At 38.4% G+C, this 22,479-nt stretch overlaps 1 protein-coding gene across 4 annotated transcripts; it reads right to left on the bottom strand.

The window, feature by feature from the left end:
* Window positions 1-169: 169 nt before the first annotated feature.
* On the bottom strand, window positions 170-21,863 carry LOC132480553 (zinc finger protein 585A-like). 4 transcript variants are annotated; one of them, XM_060084806.1, is made up of 6 exons: window positions 21,784-21,863; window positions 20,101-20,156; window positions 19,073-19,270; window positions 11,200-11,326; window positions 7,346-7,438; window positions 170-6,081 (listed from the first exon to the last, which is right to left on the bottom strand). In XM_060084806.1, exons 3-6 carry the CDS (start codon window positions 19,148-19,150, stop codon window positions 3,752-3,754), a joined length of 2,628 nt encoding a protein of 875 aa, XP_059940789.1. In that variant the 5' UTR covers window positions 19,151-19,270; window positions 20,101-20,156; window positions 21,784-21,863; the 3' UTR covers window positions 170-3,751. The 4 variants fall into 4 exon arrangements, with proteins under 4 accessions (XP_059940789.1, XP_059940788.1, XP_059940790.1 ...); XM_060084805.1 differs by having other exon boundaries at window positions 21,775-21,861; XM_060084807.1 differs by having other exon boundaries at window positions 20,139-20,156; window positions 21,775-21,861.
* Between the last annotated feature and the right edge of the window lie 616 nt (window positions 21,864-22,479).

The following is a 22,479-nucleotide window of genomic DNA, read 5'->3' as shown; positions in this document are numbered from 1 at the left end:
ACTATAATATTATGTTACAGTAAATATAAAAGAGAAATAATTGAAAGTAATTTACAATAAAAAAATTGAAAGTAATTTACAATTTACAATTACAGTAAATTACAAAAAAATTGAAAGTAAATTACAAAAAATAGTATAAAATAACATACATTTCCCTCTGTGAGGTTTTGGTACAGCCATACAGAGGTTGGTCTTGTGTCACCTTATAACTAGTAATATCATTAACAACAGGGACCCACTCATTGGTCTCCACTAGCCCTACTCCCCTCAAGTGACCCATATTGTCACTTCCTCCTCCATAACTCTATTTTACAGGTGAGGCAACTGAGGCTCAGAGGAGGTTACTGGGCATCAGGGTTGGCACCTGGATTTTAATCCACATCGACAGCTTTCACTATTCTGCTTGTTTCACTCCTCATGTAGTAAATGGGAAGCTGTTTGTGATCTCCTGGGTCTCACAGATCCTCCCCAGCCTACTCCAGACCAACAATTCCCTGGAGGGTGTCTATGAGGCTAGGACCCGATCCTCATCCCTTCTCCATCCCCCAGGGTTCCTGTCCAGGCAAACAGTGGGGACTTGGAGAAGCAATACTGGGGGACTTGCAGTAGTCACACTAAGTGGCTTCATGAAGCAATGTGGGCAACGGGGAATCAGTAGACACTGTGTTACTGGGGGCCAATAGGGAAATAGCAGGTATTACCAGGATTTAATGGAAGAGTCACAGATACTGTATTAGTGGGTAATGGGCACCAATAGACTTTGTGCCGGTTGTTAATGGGGGCCCTACAGAGATGGCTAATGTGAAGTTTATGGTGCCTTATCAGTCACTGCCCTTATCTGGGGAGAGGGAAGCAGGTTAATGGCACACACCAGTGTTCAGAGAGTATCGGGGGCATCACCACATACTGTGTTGGGGATGGTTACAAACACTGCTAGGTGGAGTAATGGAAGATAACTGGTCACCATTGTGATGGACAACAAATGGAGGGAAACACAAGCCATCCTGATAGAGGTGTAATGAAAGAATCAAGAGATAATGTTAAAAGTTGGATTAGGTGGGGTATATCATGGTTTCCTACTCTGAGGATTGTAATAAGTGGTCATCAGTTACTATTTGGTGAAAGTGGGAATAAATGGGGAGTATGGAGGTTACCAGACTGTTTCACAAATGGGGTGAAGTAATACACATTATGCTGGAGGTAACTGGAAGAGGTAATGAGAAGATCTCCAGACACTATTTCCTGTAATAAGAGGCAACAAACACAGTGATGGAGTAAAGTCAAAGGGGGATAATGGAGGGTGTCCAGACATTGTGCTGGGGTGGGTTAAGAAGGGGGTAATGGAGAGATCTCCAGACACTCTCCTGCAGGATCAGCAAACACTGTCCTAAGTTGGGGGAAAATGGTGGGTCATAAAACATTGAGTGAAGCCCCAGAAGCAGTGCTGAATGAGGTAAAAGGGGGTAGTGAGTCACCAGATACTGTTCTAATATAGAGAAGGGTGTACAGTGGCTCATTAGATACTGTGAAGGGGTGAGATAAAGGGGAGCTAATAATGGATTAGACATGGACCTAAGGTGTGGTAATGGGATATGTCACTAATCACTGCCCAATTTGGGTGAGGGGATTACAGGAAAATCCTTAGACCTATCCCCTTAACCAGGTTCTGTCCCCATTCTCAATCCTCATGCTGCTATTCACAAAGGTGAGAACATTTCTGTACAACCCAACTGTTTCCCACTCTCAGCGCTGCCAATGGACTGACCTGAAGGATCCATTTTGCTGGTTCATTTGGCCACCCAGCAGCTAAGCTTTCACTCAGACCCTCTGCATGCATCTGTGAGACCACTGCTGCCCCAGTCTTAGGTTGCACACCTAACTTCTAAGGAAGGTCAACCCTTCTCTGCTCTTGGCCTCTCCATATTATTAGCTTTGGGCATACCTGTCAGGGCATGATAAGCAGGTCTGTAGGTCAGGTTACGGGGTAGACAAGGCCCCATCAAGGTACAATTGGGGTAAGGCAGGACTGTGCATGCTCAGGCAGAGTGAGTGGGCTCTTTTGTGATCACTTTGGAGCTCACTGTGGTATTTCAGAATCATTGAAGGGAATCCTGAAACATCAAGCATCAAGTCCCATCTATGTGGGACTGATTTCCTGTGCCTCAGTTCCTTCTTTAAATGGCCTGGCATCAGAGCAAAAGGTTTAGAATGATGTTACAACTTTTAGAACAGGAAGGAGGCACAGCCCAGGTAAAGACTGGGGGTGAAAAAGCCTTGTGTGTTTTAGACAAGTTGGTTCTCCCCATCAGAGCATCTTATGCTGCAATACAGAAAGGATCAAAGGGAAGTCATGGGATGAGCATGGTCAACACTCCACAATGTGCACTCATAGAAGGACTGTTGTATGTCAGGCATGGGTCTAGGTTCATAACGGTGAACAAAATGGGGAAAAACATTCTAGAGTGGGAACCATAGACAAATAAGTGAAATATACAGGGCATCATGGTAATAAGTCCTATGGAGAGGATAAAGGAGGAAGGGGTGGGTGATGGAATTTTAAGCCAGGCAGGCAGGGAAGGGCAGGGCAGGCCTCTGTGAAGAAATGCCATTGGAAGAAAGACACGAAGGAGTAAACCACACAGATATAATGAGGAACTGTGCTCTTTGAAAAGGGCACTGCAAATGCAAAGGCCCTGAGGCAGGACCTAACCAGATGTGTTTGAGGCACATGGGGGAGAAGGTCCTTGAGGAGTGCATGGAATGAAGATGGGTAGAGAGAAGACAGTGAAGGTATGTTGGGGTTTGTTTTAATGAGTTATTGATTCATTATTGTCATTATAAAGGTCAAGTCATTAAGGAAGGCAAATGAGCTGGAAGCACTATAAAACTATAACAGCAAAAGGGTGACTGAGGTGAAGAGTTGACTGAGATGACCTGAACATTCTTACTTCAGAAGCTTTCCTGAAGGTAATGGGAGCTCACAGGACACTATACTGGGGGCTAATTAAGGGTCAGTAAGTCTGGGAGATAATGGTAGTCAACACGAATAGGCAGTCATAATGCAATTATAGGGGTCAGAAGACAATGTGCTGTATGAAAGTTGAAAACACTCTACTGGCGGCTAATAAGGGGGGGTTACCATTCATGGTGCTAGAGGATAATGGGGGGGTCAACATACACTCTGAGGTTTATATCTGTATACATAAGTAATTTTTTTATTGTGGCATCCCTTTTTTGATAAAAATATGCAATGGGGGATTAGATATGCAGACCATGTTTGATTCAACAGAAGGATGACACACAAAATTCTGTTAGGCAATGTGCAACAAACATCTCACAGAACTTAGGGTTTATCGTTATCGTATATATTATGCTGTTCTACCATTCAACTTGTTGGCATGTTACCTATTCCACAGTAAACAGGATTATCATTAACATGACTTAACATAATGTTTCCAGTGCAGAATTTGGTAACAGTGTTGTTACAGTTTTCACAAGAGGGCTTCTTCTAATGTAACAAACTGACAAAAGTTCCTTCTCAGTATGAATGCCCCAAGGTTTACTGAGGCTGGTGACAATATGGGAAGGGGTCCTCCCATTCAGGGTACTTTCAGGTCCTCTTCTGTATAGTAATGTGTGACATTCTGATGGAGCATTTCTAGTTATGATAATATGCATATTTTTCTGTTGCACGAATTCCGTAATGTAAAATAAAATCTGATCTCACTGAGGTTTTCTCAGAATGCTTCTCTCAAGTGTGAATACTCTGATGCACGCTGAGAACTGATTTCTGAACAAAGCCTTTCCCACAGACTACACACTTATAGGGTTTGTCTCCAGTGTGCGTTGTCTGGTGTTTGTTCAAATTTGATCTGTCAGTGAAGGCCTTCCCACACTCAGCACACACATAAGGCTTCTCTCCTGTGTGAATTCGCTGATGCACTTGGAGCTGTGATTTCTTAGTGAACGATTTACCACAGTCACTGCATTCATAAGGTTTCTCTCCAGTATGAATCCTATGATGTATAATCAGTTCTGACTTTTGTCTGAAGGTCTTCCCACATTCAGAACAGATGTAGGGCTTTTCTCCAGTATGAGTTTTTTGATGTTTACTGAGATTTGACCTGCCACTAAAGGCTTTCCCACATATAGCACACACATATGGTTTTTCTCCTGTGTGAATTGGTCGATGCACCAGGAGCTGAGATTTGGAGGTGAAGGATTTCCCACAATCATTGCATTCATAAGGTTTCTCCCCAGTATGAATTCTCTGATGAGTAATAAAGTTTGACTTCCGGATGAAGGCTCTTCCACACTCAGTGCACACATAGGGTTTCTCTCCTGTATGAATTTTCTGATGCACAATGAGTATTGATTTCTGGTTGAAGGCTTTCCCACATTCATGGCATTCATACTGTCTCTCTCCAGTGTGAATTTTCTGGTGTATATTGAGGTGTGACTTCTGGGTGAAGGCTTTTCCACAGGTATTGCATTCATAAGGTTTCTCCCCGGTATGAATTCTCTGATGTGTAATCAAGTCTGACCTTTGTGTGAAGGCCTTGCCACATTTAGGACATATATAGGATTTCTCTCCTGTATGAGTTTTCTGATGTGTAATGAGATTTGACCTGTTGGTAAATGCCTTCCCACATTTAGTGCACATATAAGGTTTCTCTCCTGTGTGAATTCGTTTATGCACGTGAAGTTGTGACTTGGAAGTAAAGGATTTCCCACAATGACCACATTTATAAGGTTTCTCTCCTGTATGAATTATTTGATGGGCAATCAAGTGTGCCTTCTGGATGAAGGCTAGCCCACATTTCATGCATATATATGATTTTTCTCCTGTATGAATTCTCTGATGCACTGTGAGTGCTGACTTCTGAGTGAAGGCTTTTCCACAATCACTGCATTCATAAGGTTTCTCTCCGGTGTGAATTCTCTGATGTATAATCAACTCTGACCTGTATGTAAAGGCCTTACCACATTCAGTACATATGGAAGATTTCTCTCTCATTTGTACTTTCTTATGTGTATTGAGGTTGGAACTATTGTTGAAAACCTTCCCATATTCGTTGCACATAGACGGTTTCATTCTTGTGTGAGTTCGTTGATGTACCTGCAGTTGTGACTTGGAAATGAAGGACTTCCCACAGTTACTGCATTCATATGGTTTTTCTCCAGTATGAATTCTTCGGTGTGCAATCAAGTGTGTCTTCTGGATGAAGGCCTGTCCACATTCAATACATATATAGGATCTCTCGCCTGTATGAATTTTCTGATGCATCTTGAGTGTGGACTTCTGCGTGAATGCTTTGCCACAATCACTGCACTCGTGGTGTCTCTCTCCAGTATGAATTTTCTGATGTATACTAAGATCTGAGTTATAAGAGAAGCCTTTCCCACATTCACTGCATTCATAGAGTTTTTCTCCAGTATGAATTCTCTGATGCCTGAAAAGAGAAGATACTTGGAAAAAGGCTTTCCCACATTCACTGCACTTATAGGGCTTCTCTCTAGTATGAGTTCTCTGATGTGTAATGAATTCTGGCTTCTGTACAAAAGCCTTCCCACAGTCAATACATACATACAGTTTTTCTCCTGTATGCACTTTCAGATGTACCTTGAGTTGTGACTTTTGGGTGAAGATATTTCCAAATCCAGCACATTCATAAGATTTTGCCCCAGTATGACTTTTCTGATGTTGACAGGGTACTTGTTTACAGCTGAGGATTTTCCCACATTGATTATGGTCCCATAATTTCTCTCCTGTTAGAGTACACTGTTTAGTACAGGAAGAAATTTTACCATATTCAGTAATCTTATTAATGTTCTTTGATCCACTGTTTCTATTATGACCATGTAAATCTAAATTATGGCTTAAAGCACTTCCATATAAGTCACATTGATGAGGTCTCTTTGGGGAAGGAATGTTTTGGCTCACATGAATTATTTTTCTGTCCTTATATTCATAATCCCTCTTTATAGTCAATATTTTCTTGATGAAAGCAATATCTCTTAAAGATTTGTTTTCTCTTTGTTGATAGCTCTCTATCTGGTCATCAATCTGCCACAATTCTTCTAGAATAAAATACAATAAAACGTCACTTGTAGCATCACCTTTCCTCTCAATGTAGCAAGAAGTTTTTCAGAAATTCTCTGTGAGGTTTGAAACCCAAATCTCCTTCTCAAAGGAGAATGAGATGATTTTAGCTCAAAGAGCAGCTAGCAGAGGCAAGAGGAGAGGGTCATATGGTTCATCCAGGTTGAACACAGTGAAAAGGGTGAGGGTGAATCATTGGCTGAGAAGACTTGGTGATAGTGGTGATAGGAAACAATCTGGGATACAATTCAGTTTATTTAGAAAATAAACTTTATGAACTCAATGCACTGTGCCAGGAAGTGAAAAAAGGCCAAGAACAAGATATATAGCACAATAATATTTATATAAACTAATAATACATACCCCAAGTCACTTTAAATATGAACTTAAAAATATGTTTCTATCATATAAAACAATTGCCTGTGATGGGAAGTGAGATGAGTATGAAGAAGGAATAATGAATAAATTGAAAAAATAAAATAATAGAGAATCCTTACCCATACTGATGATGATAGTGTGCCCTGAATGAAGACATGATTAAACTCAAACCTCATCATGTGAAGTACAGAAATAAAGCAATTTCAAAAATCAGCCAACCAGGCAGACAGCCCCCAGTCAGTGTGAAGTCTCAAGCAACCTTGGAAGGAAGTCAGAAAGGTACTCCTAAAGGTTAAGCAACAGTGACCTCTAAGTCATCAGTTGGATGAAAGACATGGGGAACGGGAAAGTGAGAAATCTTACGTCAGTGACTATGGAGAAAAAAGGAAGAGAGCATGATTGGAGATAAAGTTCCAAAGCATCTCACAATGAGAAAGAAAGAAATGAAAGAGGACTAGCAGGAGTGGGAGTGTGTGACATATAGTAACTTTTAAAGAAAGCAAATCCATGAATAGCTGAATACATAAAGAATGAATCTCGGACAATGCAGAAGGCAGAAAGAAAAAAAGAATGTTAGAGAAAAGGAGCATAACCAAGAAAAAAAGAAAATATTTATTGAGGCAGATTGGCATGTGATCCAGACGCCAAAAAGGCAAGAAAGAAGACAGTTAGAAACGACAAAGGCATTTTTATAGAAGGCATTTAGTTATTTGAGAGGCCAATATCAAGGGTCCTCAAATAGTACAAAAAAATCAGAACCTTCCAGAAGAGTCATCTTAATAGCATTTCAAAGATGCCAGTCTTTCTCAAGATGGCTGAGATTTACTTCCCTGTCTCCCATCAGTCTGGGTCACACTCACTCACCTGGACAGCTCTGATGTGGGCTCTCACCCTGCAGTGCCCATGGCTCCTTTCCTTGCTCCAACATGAAAACCTCTGTTTCAGGAACTTGATACCCTGTTCATGAGAAATGATAAAAGGTCTGGGTCCAGCTAATTGTGTTACAGAGCCCAATCAACAGTCTTGTTCAATGAGGCTTTTTTCTACAGGAAAGTAACAGTGTATCTCTGAGAACAGAGTACAGTTAACCCTTGAACAACAGGGCTTTGAACCACATGTGTCCAACTTATAAATGGATTTTACTGAAAATATTGGAAAATCTTTTGGAGATCTGTGACAATTTGAAAAAACTCAGACAAACTTCATAGCCTAGAAATATCAAAAAATATTTTTAAAAAGTTAGGTATGTCATGAATTTTGTAGCCACCTCCTATTGCTATTGCAGTGAGCTCAAGTGCTGTAAATATGCACTTAAAATGCCCTAATCATTGCCTCATGAGCAGTCCCTCTCTCCAGTAAATTGTGTATAGCAGTAAAATGTAATCTCTCTGGGTTCTCACATATGTTTCATGTTTCTTGCAATACCATAAACCTTGAATAACATCATGGGACCCATACTAACATACTAAGTGCCACTAGCGATGCTGGAAATACTCCCAAGAACAGAGAAAATTCATGACATTACAAGAAAAAGCTGAATTGCTTGACTGAGGTCTGCAGCTGTTGTTGCCAGCCATTTCAAGATAAATGAATTAAGTGTAAAAACCATTGTAAAAAAAAAAAAGAAATTCATGAGGCATATACCAGCAGACACAAAAACCCTGCATCTTTTTTTTTTTTTTTTTTTTTGGCTGCACCGCATGGCTTGTGGGATCTTAGTTCCCCAACTAGAGAGGACTGAATCCAGGCCCTCAGCAGTGACAGAGTGGAGTCCTAACCACTGGACTGCCAGGGAATTCCCACCATGCACTTTTTGAGAAACACTTTTTTTTATCTTGTATTAAAAATGTAGTTTTTATGTGGGTACAGGATTGTTATAAGAAAAGCATTCCAGGACTTCGCTGGTGATCCAGTGGCTAAGAGTCCACGCTCCCAATGCAGGAGGCCTGGGTTCAATCCCTGGGCAGGGAACTAGATCTCACATGCCGCAACTAAGAGTTCACATGTGCAACTAAAGACCCCGCATGCCACAACGAAGATCCTGCATGCCATGACTAAGACCTGGCACAGCCAAATAAATAAATAAATATTTTTAAAAAAGCATACCTATAGATTCTAATATGATTTGAGAAAAAGCAAAGTCATTATATGGTAACTTAAAGCAAAAGGAAGGTGAAGGGCTTAAAGCTAGAGGATTTAATGCCAGTAAAGGATGGTCTGATAATTTTAGAAAGAGGTTTGACTTTTTAAAGAGATAAAGGAGAAGCAGCTTCTGATGACCAAAAGGCAGCAGATAAGTTCCTAGATGCCATAAAGAAAATCATTCAGGAGAAAAAGGATATCTGCCTGAACTGTTTTTTAATGCAGATGAAAGTGCCATATTCTGGAAAAAATGCCACAAAGGACTAAGGAAGAGAAGTGAGCACCAGGACAGAAACCTAAATCCTAACTAACTCCCCTGTTTTGTGCAAGTGCAGTCAAGTTTATGATTAGGACAACCCTTATCTATAAAGCTGCTAACCCCTAAGCCTTGAAAGGAAAAGATAAACACCAGCTGCCAGTCTTTTGGTTGTAAAACAAGAAGGCCTGAACAACAAGAACTTTCTTTCTGAATTGGTTCCATTGATGATTTGTCCCTGGAGTCAGTAAGTACCCAGCCAGTAAGGGACTGCCTTTTGATATTGGACAATGTCGCTGGTCACCCAGAACCCCATGAGTTCAACACCAAAGGCATTGAAATGGTCTACCTGCCCCCAAACACAACATCTCTAATTCAGCCCCTAGATCAGGGGGTCACAAGGACCATCAAGGCTTATTACACATGGTAGTCTATGGAAAGGGTTGTCAACACTGTGGAAGAGAAACTTGATAGAGAGAACATCATAAAAAGCTGGAAGGATTACAGCACTGACGATGCTATCATTGTTATAGAAAATGCCATGAAAGCCATCAAGCCTGAAACAATAAATTCCTGCCAGAAAAACTGTGTCCAGATGTTGTGCATGACTGCATAGGATTTACAACAGAGCAAATAAGGGAAATCAAGAAAGACATTGTGAATAAGGCAAAAAAAGGTGGGGGTGAGGGTGTGGAGGATTATCTTGGAGAAATTCAAGAGCTAATAGACATCACAGCAGAGGCTTGATGAATTTGAGGGCTTTCGAACCAATGCCAGATGATTAGAAAGAAAACATAGAAGAAGCAGGGCCAGAAAACAAATTGACATTAGACAGTCTGGCAGAAGGTTCAGATTTACTTAAGACTGCTTTTGATTTCTTTTACCACATGGACCTTTCTATGATATGGGCACTGAAACTAAAGCAAATGGTGGAAGAAGAGTTGGTATGGTAAAGAAATATTTTTAGAGAAATGAAAAAGCAAAAAAGTTAGAAATTATGATGTATTTCCATAATGTTACATCAAGTGTGCCTGTATCTCCTGCCTCCCCTCTTCCACCTCCCCCACTTCTTCCACCTCTGCCATTCCCGAGACAGCAAAACCAACTCCTCCTCTTCCTTCTCCTCCTCAGCCCATTCAATGTGAAGACAACGAGGATGAAGACCTTTATGATGATCCACTTCCACTTAAAAAGCAGTAAAGAATCATCATGCTGTACAGTTAATAAACTTATCTGCTGTGTATACGTGTCTTCCTGTGAAAATCTAATAACTGTACGGCAAGAACTGTATGAGGAGTTTGTGTGTCATCGTCATCATCATTGACTAAGTATTCATCACGTAGAACATCATGTACAAGACTTGTATTGAGGTGGACAGCCTATCCTTACATAGGCATAAGGTGAGTGCCATTTAATATAAAATTAATAATGTGTTAGTTTTCTTACTGTTTTATAACTTTGCTTTCCAAGAACTGCATTATTGTACAATATGCCCCTCTTTTAGTTGGAAAAACTGGGTATCAGCCTATCATCACAGGTAAGTGGTTTTTTCTTAATGTAACAATGTTTCCAATACTGCATTTTGAGTATGACTATAATACTGTATGCCATAAAAATTTTATAACACTTTATTCATTAGTGTATAGGCTAGGCTACCATGAAACCATCATATCAATTACACTAGGCTACCATAAAGCAATCATATTGCTACTTCTTCATTATCAACACATGAATCATTCATTACACCTATAAATAAATATGAATTTCTTTTTCACATTACCTTTTCATTTTTGATGTCTAGTGTTGTAATATATATAACATCTATAGTGTTTTGTATCGTTTAAGACAATATTGATGTAGGCATTGACAGACGATTCACCTTATAAATAGATGACATAAACTTACGGTATTGATAAATACAGTACAGTAAATGTATTTTCTCTTCCTTATGATCTTCTTAATAACATTTCTCTAGCTTACTTTATTGTAAGAATACAGTATATAACACACAAAATATACGTTAATTAACTATTTATGTTATTGGTAAGCCTTTCAGTCAACAGTAGACTGTTAGGAGTTAAGTGTTTGGCAAGTCAAAAGTTGTATGTGAATTTTCAACTGTGCCAGGTCTGCACCCCTAACCCTTGTGTTGTTCAAGGGTCAACTGTAAAATTCAGAGTGCCCAAAAGGGATAAAGAATCCTGGACAAATCAAGGACAAAACCATCATATAAGTCAGGTGCCTCACAGCATTCAGCAACTGAGAATAAAAACACTCTCAGTGGGGCCCTTCTTTCAGACACTCAGGTAACTGTGCTTACCTACTGAGAGCAGGTGGCTATAGGTCTCCAGCATCACATCCCGGTACAGGTTTTTCTGATCAAGGTCTAGCTGCTGCCACTCCTCTCTGCTGAAATCTACAGCCACATCCCTGAAGGACACTGATCCCTGTAAGGGCACATTCCTGTTCAGCATGAATAGTTAGTTTTGGGGGATGGAGAGACTATATTTAGGAATATGGAACTTAGGTTTTGTTGTTATTAATTTATCTCCTCTTTTTAAAAACTCACCCCCCATTTCCCTAACATTTTATTATGAAATTTTACAAACATACAGAAAATTTAAAATAATTGTGTAGTGAAAACCTAAATAACCACCACTTAGAATCTATCCCTAACAATTTACTCTACTTGTTTTACCACACATTTACCCATCCTTTTACCCATTCATCAATCCATCTTACTTTTTTGTGCATTTCAAAGTAAACTATAGATGCCAGTACACTTCCTCCTGAATACTTCAGAATGCAAATCATTAAGTAGAGTATAACATTTTTTTACCTTTTTTAGGTAAGCTTTACATACAATGAAATGCACAAATCCTCAGAGTACCATTTGAAGTTTTGACAAGTGCATACACCTGTGTAATCCAGTAACTTTTTAAAAATGGTATTGCATATAGGGTGTATATTAAATATCTAGTTTTACATAATATTTTATGGAAGAAAGAAATCCAGTAAAGAATTTCTGCTATTGTTCTATACTATGGTCAGTCAATTACTCGTTTTTCAAAACTGAAGATTGAAATAGGCTCTCTTGTAGTCTTCTAGCAACTGGATGAATGACCTGTGATACAATTTCTGAGCAATTTAGGACCAGCCATTATGCTAGCCCTGGGAACACAAATATGAATTATTTATGTTTCTAATCTTCTAGCAACTTAAAAGACTTGGAAAATAAACAAGATCTATGTTTTAAAAGAAAAGAAAAAGAAGACACAAGTTCACTGAAGTGTCAAAAAGTAAATCTCTATGTGGAACACACTGAGGTCCCCAAAACAGAAAAATACATTCCACATGGGGGTGTAAGTTTATTATTAGTTGGGGAATTTAAGTTGGAAGATGAGAAGTATAACACAGAATGGGGGGGGGGGTGAGGAAGGTCATTTCCCAGAAAAGACAAGCAAAGGTGTGGATATAGGAAAATACATGATGAGTTTGGAGAAGAGCAAATAGCTCTATGTAAATGAAGAGAAGTCTGCATGACAAGCCAGAAAGGTGGTTATGGGAAAAACAGTTTGCTCATAGAACAAGTATGAATTTTCCATTTTAAGTAAAGGTAATTAAGGTAGTCAGACTTATATTAAACATTTTTTTGTATAAGATCTGTATTGAAGAATAACCAAATAAATGATGAGGAACAGTTCCTTACAAAATGATTTCTGGCTAGTAAATGAAGAAGTTAGGATAGAATGAGAATACCATCATTTCATAACTCCTAATGAAATAATGGGTTTAGACAATAATCATTAAGGGTTGCTCACCTGTTTCAAGTGAAAGGCTGAAGAGAAGTTTAAAATGGATGAGTCAGCTAGTAACACTGGCATCCACTCATCAATTTTAACGTCACAAAAAGAGAGATAACCATGTATTATGTGCCTCCTGACATGATATAGTAATTAATTTCATACCACCCATTAAGTACTTTTACAGAATATAAAGAAAAATACAACCTGAATCTCATTAAGCCTCCAGATCCAACAAATCATTCATAGGTAATATGAAGTATAGAGGAATATGTTGAACAATATCAAGACCAAAACATGAGCTAAATCCAGAAAGCAGCAAATGACCTGTTTCTTCAAAAAATAAATTACAACAGAAAAAATATGGAGGAGAATCTTTTCTTTATTAAAAGAGACTTCCGAGTCATACTAACCAAATGCAACTTGTGGACCGTGTCTGGCTCTTAATTAAAGCAAACCAACATTAAAAAGATACTTATGGCATGTTTCAAATTCAAATAATAACTGGGTATCAGATGATACCTAGGAATTATTGATATTATGTTTTAGGTGTGATAATGGCTTAATGGTTATGTCAAACAAAAAGGAAGAAAAAAAGAATTCTCGTCTCTTAGAGATATACATCAAAGTAGTCACAGATAAAATGGTTTTGGGGATTTACTTTAAAATAATCCAGCAGCTGGGGAGGAGGGCAGTTTTAGATAATATAAGAATGACAGAATGTTGACCACTAATAAAGCTGAGTGATAGGTACAATAGATACATGGGCTCCTTATACTATTCTCTTTACTCTTGAATACATTTACATTTTTTTCATAGTAAAATGTTTTTTAAAAAACATGATCTTCCATATTAAAAAAATCTAATCTGGAAATGCATAATTGAAGGAATGGCTATTTCCACCTGGAGTCAAACACTTTAAAAAGGGATTTATAGGGACCTGAACAGCCCACACTCAGTAAATTATAAAAATAATAGACAGGGTATTATCAATGATATAGAAAAACAACAGGATCTAATCAATATTTATAGAATACTCCAACCAACAACAGCAGAATACACATTCTTTTCAGGCATCCATAGAACAATGACCAAGACAGACCATATCCTAGGCTGTGAAATAAATCTCAACTGGAAAGAAATGAAATAATATGAAGTATGTTCTCTGAAAATAATGGAATCAAACTAAAACTCAATAACAGAAAGATAACAGAGAAATCTCCAAAGGAATTATATTAGAAAACAGTAACAAAAGCTATCTGGAAAGTCTGGAAATATCTGGAAATTAATCAACACACTTCTAAATAACCTATAAGTCAAAGAGGAATCCTCAAAAGAAATCTAGAAAATAAATAGAACTGAAAGAAAGTGAAAATACAATGTATCAAAATCTGTGGGATGTTGAAAGGGAAATTTATAGAAAAGGGGAAACAAACGATCCAAATAAAAAATGGGCAGAGAATCTGAATAAGACATTTTTCCAAAGAAAATATACAGATTGCCAACAGATACATGAAAACGTGCTCAACGTCACTAATGATCAGGGTAATACAAGTCAAATTCACAATGAGATATCACCTTACACCTGTCAGAATGTAACAACAACAAAAAAAAAAACACAAACCCAAGAAACAGTAAGTGCTGGCAAAGATGTGGAGAAAAGGGAATCCTTGTGCACTATTGGAAGAATGTAAATTGGTGCAACCACTATGGAAAATACTATGGAAGCTCTTCAAAAAATTAAAAATAGAACTGCCATATGATCCAGCAATTCCATTTCTAAGTATTTATCCAAAGGAAATGAAAATGTTAACTTGAATAGATATACACACCCCCATGTTCACTGCAGCATTATCCACAATGACCAAGACATGAAAGTGACCTAGTGTCCAATGATGGGTGAATGGATAAAGAAAATGTGGTATTTATATATGCATTGGAACATTATTCAGCCATAAAAAAGAAGGAAATCTTGCCATTCTCAACAGCATGGATGGACCTTGAGGGCATTATGCTAAGTGAAATAAGTCAGACAAAGAAGGACAAATACCATATGATCTCACTTTATGTGGAATGTAAAAAAAAACAGCAACTGAAGTCATAGATACAGAGAATAGACTGGTGGTTGCCAGAAGCAGGGGGTGGGTGGTGGGTAAAATGGGTGAAGGTGGTCAAAAGTATAAACTTCCAGATATAAAATAAGTCACGGGGACGTAATGCACAGCATGGTAACTATAACTATAGTTAATACTGGATTGTATATTTGAAAGTTGCTAAGAGAGATCTTGAAGGTTCTCAACACAAGAAAAAATATTTGTAACTATGTGTAGTGATGAATGATAACTAGATTTATTGTGGTGATCATTTCACAATATATACAAATATTGAATAATGTTGTATACCTGAAAATAATGTTATACGTCAATTACACATCAATTTTTTAAAAAAGGAAAGGGGAAAGGTCTCAAATCAATAATCTAAATTCCTACCTCAAGAAACTAGAAAAAGAAAAGCAAAATAAACCCAAAGCAAGCAGAAAGAAGAAAATAAGAGAAAGCAGGTATCAAGGAAATTGGAAACAAAATTTTAAAAAAACTAGAGAAAAATCAATAAAACACAATGTAGTTATTTTTTTTAAAATCAATAAAATTGATAAATCTTGCTGACTGACCTAGTAGTCAACCAGACTGACAAAGATAAAAAGATACAAATTACCAATGTCAGGAATGAATATCATTACAGATCTGGCAGCCATTAAAAGAAAAATAAGGGAATACAAAAATTCTATGCTAATAGAGTCAGCAACTTAGAAGAAATGGACCGATTCCTCAAAAACCACAACTACCAAAACTCAACATTATGAAATACATAAGTTGATAATCCCATAAACCATTAAATTAAATTAAAATAATAATTTAAAAGCTCCTGGAAAAAAAAGTCTCCAGGCCCAGATAGGTTTTCTTTTTTTTTTTTGCTGCACCGTGTAGCATGCAGGATCTTAGTTCCCCAACCAGGGATCAAACCCATACCCCTTGCAGTGGGAGCAGAGTCTTAACCACTGGATCACCAGGGAAGTCCCGAGACAGTTTTACTAGAGAATTCTACTAAACTTTTAAAGAAGAGTTAGTCTCATTTTTACACAATCCCATCCAGAAATTAAAAGAAGAGGAAACACTTCCCAACTAATTTTGGGGGGCCAGTATTATTACCCTGATACCAAAACACTACAAAGACAGTACCAAAAAGAAAACTACAGACCAATATCTCTTGTGAACTTAGATTCAAACATCCTAAATGAAATACTGCCAAATTGGATCCAGCAATGAATAAAAAGAATCATGCATCACAATAAATTGGAATTTATGGGAGAATTCTCTGTATTATATTCTGCATGCCCTTTGAATCTATAATTATTTCAAAATAAATAAAATGTTTAAAAAATATATTGAAGAAAGTTTATTCTCATAACAAAGCATTTTGAAATGGGCAAGACCAGAAAATAAGTCATGAAAACCACTGCACAATTCAGGTGAGTGAATACATATTTCTTACTTATCTAAAGTAAGGCTGTAGTAAGGCTACAGAAGAGATTGATACTAATTATTAAGGAGGTAAAAGTGATACCGAGTGTGAAGGTGAGAAAAAAGGACTCAGATAACTCTCAGTTATCAGTTTTGTGTTGCTGTAGATTCTGAGGTCACAGATGAATTTAAGGACTAGAGGAGGGGGCTAGGGGAAAAAGATAAGAAATAATATATTTTGTACATATTAAGATTTAAGTGATAAGACATATACAAGGATGGACTCTAGGCAGGTGGATAGAGAGCTAGTATGGAGATGATGATTCAGGAGTTGAATATACAGAGCAGGTCACTGAATTCAGGGTAGGGAATGAGCATGCAGGAAGGACAGGATAGAGAAAGTATTAAAGATAAGTATTAAAGATATTTGTGGTTTTTAATGTCTAAAATTATGATGCTTGAAAGCTATCTTTTTTTTTTTTTTTTTTTTTGGCGGTACACGGGCCTCTCACTGTTGTGGCCTCTCCCATTGTGGAGCACAGGCTCCAGACGCTCAGTCTCAGCAGCCATGGCTCACGGGCCCAGCCGCTCCGCGGCATGTGGGATCTTCCCGGACCAGGGCACGAACCTGTGTCCCCTGCATCGGCAGGCGGACTCTCAACCACTGCGCCACCAGGGAAGCCCGAAAGCTATCTTTTATATTTCTTCATTTAACTATGTTCAGAGATTACAGTTTGCTTCTTTGTGATGTGTTGATTCTGTTTATGAGGCTTAGAACATTGTCATTTCTTTGAAAATGTTCCTTATATACTTGAAAAGAATACATATACTCTAATTTTTCTCTTTCACACACTTGCATATTCACAACCTACTCACACCAAAACCCTGGCCCCTAAACCCTATGTCATGAAGAATTAAATGGGGAATCAAGAAGATGTCATATTCGTTGCTTTGACTCCGCACAAAATGAGGTTCTTATAAGCAATCTGCCCAGGAAAAATCTCCTTACTCAAAGATAACAATAAAAATCTCCCAATGTACAAAAATACTATAAGCAAAAAGAATGAAAAAAAAGAGAGATTAAAAGGAACATGCTAGAAATAAACTGCCACACAATAAAAGAAAACACATTCACCATGAATTCAAGGAATTCACTAAAACAATCAACTACTTAATGAAATAAATAGGGATATGAGTCCAAAGAAGAAATAATGGAAAAACAGGTTAAGAAAATGGTTATTTAAATTTTTGAAAAAAAATGGCAGAACTCAGTAAAGAAGTAAAAAAGAAAGAAAAAGTAGCACAGAAATGAAGGTTTCTCTGAAAGCAATAAAAACATTCTATGAAAACACAAAAAGTGGCAAGAGCAGATTAAGACAAGTAAGCAACATGAAATGGAAATAAGGACTTTTAAAGTAAAATAGAAAAAAAAACAAAAATAGAGTTTAATAAAAATATCCAACAAACAAAAGAATCCTTGAAGTAGTAGTATAGAACTCTTATCATTATTCACAGTACAAATTTAATAGATATTGTCTAAAAGAGTAAAAGATTTAGTTCAAAAAGTTAACGTGGGCTTCCCTGGTGGTGCAGTGGTTGAGAGTCTGCCTGCTGATGCAGGGGACGCGGGTTCATGCCCCGGTCCGGGAAGATCCCACATGCCGCGAAGCGGCTGGGCCCGTGAGCCACGGCCACTGGGCCTGCGCGTCCGGAGCCTGTGCTCCGCGACGGGAGAGGCCACAACAGTGAGAGGCCTGCGTACCGCAAAAAAAAAAAAAAAAAAAGTTAATGCAATAAAGGTGACACTAAGAGAACTAACGAAACAAAAAAGAATCTTAACCCTCCTAATTACCAGAATGACACAGAAACAAAAGCAAAAAATACAGAGTATACAGTGAAAGATACATAAAAGAAACATCCACATCAGAAGTGTAACATAAAAAGCATCTTTCCACTGCTGTATAGAGAAATGCACAAGGACTCCAAAGGCTGACAGTAAAAGGATAAGTAAAAGGCATATTTGGATATGACAACAGAAAGGAAACAACAGCCTCCCTCTTAATATCAGACAGAGCTGAATTCTAAGAAAAAATATTAAACAGGACAAGGACACAATCCAAAATGAACTTGAGACGTCATTACTATCACTGCATCAAATTACATAGCATCAAAATTTATAAACAGAAACTATAGGCAATACAGATAGAAATATACTCATGGTAGGAAACTTTAAATAATATCTCCCAGCTCCAGGAGATAAAGAGGAAAAAATAAGCCACATTGTAAAGACCTCCTAACTACATATTTTATTGATAACAAAGTCTATATCTGGAAACATTCTTTTCAAGTGACTCTGTAACATTTAGAAATATTAAACATAAAATTTGCACACATACACAAAGTTAACATTCCAAAAGCAGAATAAAATCAATGCAAACAAATCTCTCCAAAGGTGCAATACTAATTTTATTAAAAGGAGAATTTTTAAAGTAAAAATCTTAACACCTACAAGTGAAAACGTGGTAAATGGTAATTAAAGATTTGATGGGAAATTTAGTATGTTCCTAGAAATTCACCCATTTAATCTAGATTTTAAATTGAGATAAGTTATTTTTCTAGATTATTTTTGAACATTGTTTTGCTGTGAGTAGTTTATATATTTGATTTCTGAATCTATGTTCATAATTTTCAGTTCTTTTACTGTCATTGATGGGTTTAGACATCAAGGTTAATATGGTAAACAAAATAAAACAAACACCAAAAACAACGTTGGGAATAATTTTAGATATCATCTTTACACAAAACTTTGTTGTAAAGATCAAACTACTCCCAGAATGAATTTCCACCCCCTGGAATTCCTCCTCCTCACCTCACATGAGCTGCCACGTTCCTCTGGAGCCAGGCCCAGGGATTTCTGGTGAGAGGTCCAATTAGCTGGCATGGTCATGCTGGGTCTCAACCTTTATTCTCTCAGGAGCCTAAAGTTTGGTGGACATCTGTAAACTCAAGCAGAGCTGCTAAGAAGAGGTGAGGTGGAATCTGGAGGAAGATCTGACCCAGGGGCTCCCTGGAAAGATAATGTCCACATGGTCAGTCATCACATAAACATCTCCAGTGAACTCCAAGGCGTAGTTTCCTGAGCTAGAAACCACAGGACAGTGGTTCTCAAGCTTGAGTGTGCATTCGAATCACCTGGAGGGTTTGTTAAAATACAGTTAAAAATCCCCGCACTCCCACAGTTTCTGATTCAGTAGGTCTAGGGTAGGGCCTGTCTCAGACTATTTGGGTTGCTCTAACAAAATACCACAGACTGGGTAGCTTATAAACAACAGAAATTTATTGCTCACAGTCTGGAAGCTAGGAAGTCCAAGATCAAGTCCATGATCACGTTTTGATGAAGGCTCTCTTCCTGGTTCATAGCCAGCACCTTCTAGCTGTGTCTTCACATGGTGGAAGGGGCTATGAAGCTTTGTGGAGTATCTTTTATAAGAGCACTAATCCCATTCATCAGGGTTCTACTTTCATGACCTAATCATCCCCCAAAGGCCCCATCTTCTAATACCATACTTTTGGGTGTTAGAATTTCAACATATGAATTTGGGGGGAACAAACATTAAGATCATAGCAGGGCCCAAGAATCTGCATTTCTAACTAGTACCCAGGTGATGTTAATGCTACTGTTCCAGGAACAATACTTTGAGAACCAGTGCTGTGGAGAACATGAAGTTTAACAAAACCTGTGATAGGTTATTAGTCATGGTAAAATATGGGAAAAAACATGAGATATGGAGTAACATTACTGAAGATTTGAATTGCAGCTCTGCTACTTTTTGGCTATGAGAAAATGAATAAGTTATTTTTAGCTTTAGTTTCAAAAATGAGAATGAAAGTGCCTACCTCATAGAGTTACGAAAATGGAATGAGATGATGCTTACAAAATACTCAACGCTTCCCTGGAATACAAAAAGCATGCAATAAATATCAGCAATTACTATGCACTATTAGATATTAAAAGTTAATATAAAAAACAATATAATCAAAGCAAGTAAAACAACAGACCAGACAATACTGATTTATGTATGTGACAAAAGTGACATTCAATTGAGTGTACACAAGACATTCATTGCATAAGTGGTGCTGACATAACTGGCCTTCCACCTGGAACAAAACAAACTAGATCCCCATTGCACACGATACATTAGACTGAATTCCAACATGAGTAAATATTTTAAGTATATGTATTTTAAAAATCTCAAAGAATATTAAAATAAATTTTAGAAGTATACGTTTGTATAACATTCTGGTGGAGGGCCTCCCTGGTGGCACAGTGGTTGAGAGTCCGCCTGCCGATGCAGGGGACACGGGTTCGTGCCCCGGTCCGGGAAGATCCCACATGCCGTGGAGCGGCTGGGCCCGTGAGCCACGGCCTCTGAGCCTGCGCGTCCGGAGCCTGTGCTCCGCAACGGGAGAGGCCACAACAGTGAGAGGCCCCCCGTGTACTGCAAAAAAAAAAAAAAAAAAAATATATATATATATATATATATATATATATATATAAAATTTTCAATATGTGATGACAAGTTACGCTTAATGTTTAAAAAAAATCTAACAATCAAATGGAAAAAAAATAAAAGCCCAGGGGAAAAAAAAAACAAAAGACATAAAAATTCACAGTAAAGTAAATTTAGATGGCAATTAACCAAAAAGGTGCCAACATTACTGACGGGAAAGTGCGTTAGACCAATCAGACATAATTTTCCCTCAGAACTGTAAAAACTTTTAAAAAAATGCTGGAAAGCATTTTGGAAAATGAGCTCTTTTATAAATTTCCGGTGGGTGCTTAAATTGCTATAATATCTTTTGAGTTATTTAGTTATATCTATTATGGAAAATACACATAACTGCTCCTAATAATAGTTCCAAATATATAAAGCAGAAACTGGTTGAAGGAAGGACAAGAGGATAAATTACCTTTCCAGTGTGAGTTTACCTTTCTCAGTAATTAATTAAGCAGACAAAATAATATGTATAATGCAATCTATATGAAACAATACAATTAATAAAGAATACAATTGTTTTTATGTAATAGATGTGACATTTATGAAAACTGACCCTGAAATGGGCCATAAGCAATTTTTACACTCGAGCGTCACCCAGAGGCATTATTTGAAATAGAGAATGCCCTTCTAAATAATTCATGGGTCAAAGAAAACATTAACTGAAATTCAAAAAACAAAAACCCAAACACTGAAATGGGAGCAATAAAGAAAAAGCTTGTGAGTATTTAAAAAGCAAGCTCATCACAGACCCCATAGATTCCCCATGCTGACGCCCCAGGCCCTGTCACTGACCACAGACTCCCATCACTGGGCCCCCAAATCCCAATCACTCATCTCAAAAATATTCACCATTGCCCAGGACCCCATCACTGACCTCTCTCTGACACACAACAACGGACGCCACAGACCCCACCCCCCACCACTGAATCCCAAAACCACCATCCCTAACTCCACGGACAAGCCTTCCATCATTGACCCCACAGAATTCCTAATCAAGACCAACCAAAATCACCTCAGAGACCTCTCGGCATTAAAGTGTGAAGATGCTCCTGACACAAGCAGCAAAAACGCCTCCGAGAGCCACTTCCGCTTCCAGTCGGGCCTCTAGCACCTCACGGACTGTTGGTATTGCGCATGCTCTCAATTACCCTGGAAGCCGCATTCCGACAACAGTCAACACGGCCAAGAGACTTTGTAAGGGACCTTGCGCAGTTTCCCTGAGAGGCGTTGTTGGGCAGAGAACATGGCTGCACCCAGTGTGCTTCTGCGCGCGGGCCGCCATCTTGGAAGCGTATCCATTCCGTACAGCGAAGGAATAGTCCTCCTGCGGGTTTTTAGAGCGAGGCAGGAGTTGCCACAGAGCATGTGGGAGTGTGGCCCTGGTCTAGGTGGGCTTCCGGGAGGAGGAAGGTATTGGAGATGGGGTCCCGAGCTCCATGTTATGTTTAGAAAACCTAAATTGCCCCTCAGGAATCAGCACCGCGTGGAGAGCAATTACCTTCTTGGAGAAACCACCAGGAAAGTGGAGGGCCAGAAAGAAAAATGTCACCAAGGGAGAAGGACAAACGTCTTATGTACCAAGGCTGGATCCTGGGAGAAACCACCAGGAGATGAAGGGGGGAAAGTCACGGTGCTACAATCCACTTTTCGGAGAATGGAGAGGTCCGCCCCTGGACGAAGCCACTTGGCAACAGAGAAATGTCAGAATGGGCAATCC

Source organism: Mesoplodon densirostris, chromosome 19 (assembly GCF_025265405.1).
Source record: "Mesoplodon densirostris isolate mMesDen1 chromosome 19, mMesDen1 primary haplotype, whole genome shotgun sequence".
NCBI classification, from domain to species: domain Eukaryota; kingdom Metazoa; phylum Chordata; class Mammalia; order Artiodactyla; family Ziphiidae; genus Mesoplodon; species Mesoplodon densirostris.
Note: the sequence above shows the minus strand (reverse complement) of the source record. Positions and strands in the feature narration are given on the sequence as shown.

Excerpts from the sequence above, each read along its gene's own strand:
- LOC132480553 (XM_060084806.1), bottom strand. The coding sequence starts at position 19,150 with ATGACCATGCCAGCTAATTGGACCTCTCACCAGAAATCCCTGGGCCTG. Across the intron at positions 11,327-19,072 it reads AACGTGGCAGCTCATGTGAG|GGATCAGTGTCCTTCAGGGA; the intron begins GTGAGGAGGAGG and ends GTGCCCTTACAG. Across the intron at positions 6,082-7,345 it reads CCCACATCAGAGCTGTCCAG|AAGAATTGTGGCAGATTGAT; the intron begins GTGAGTGAGTGT and ends ATTTTATTCTAG.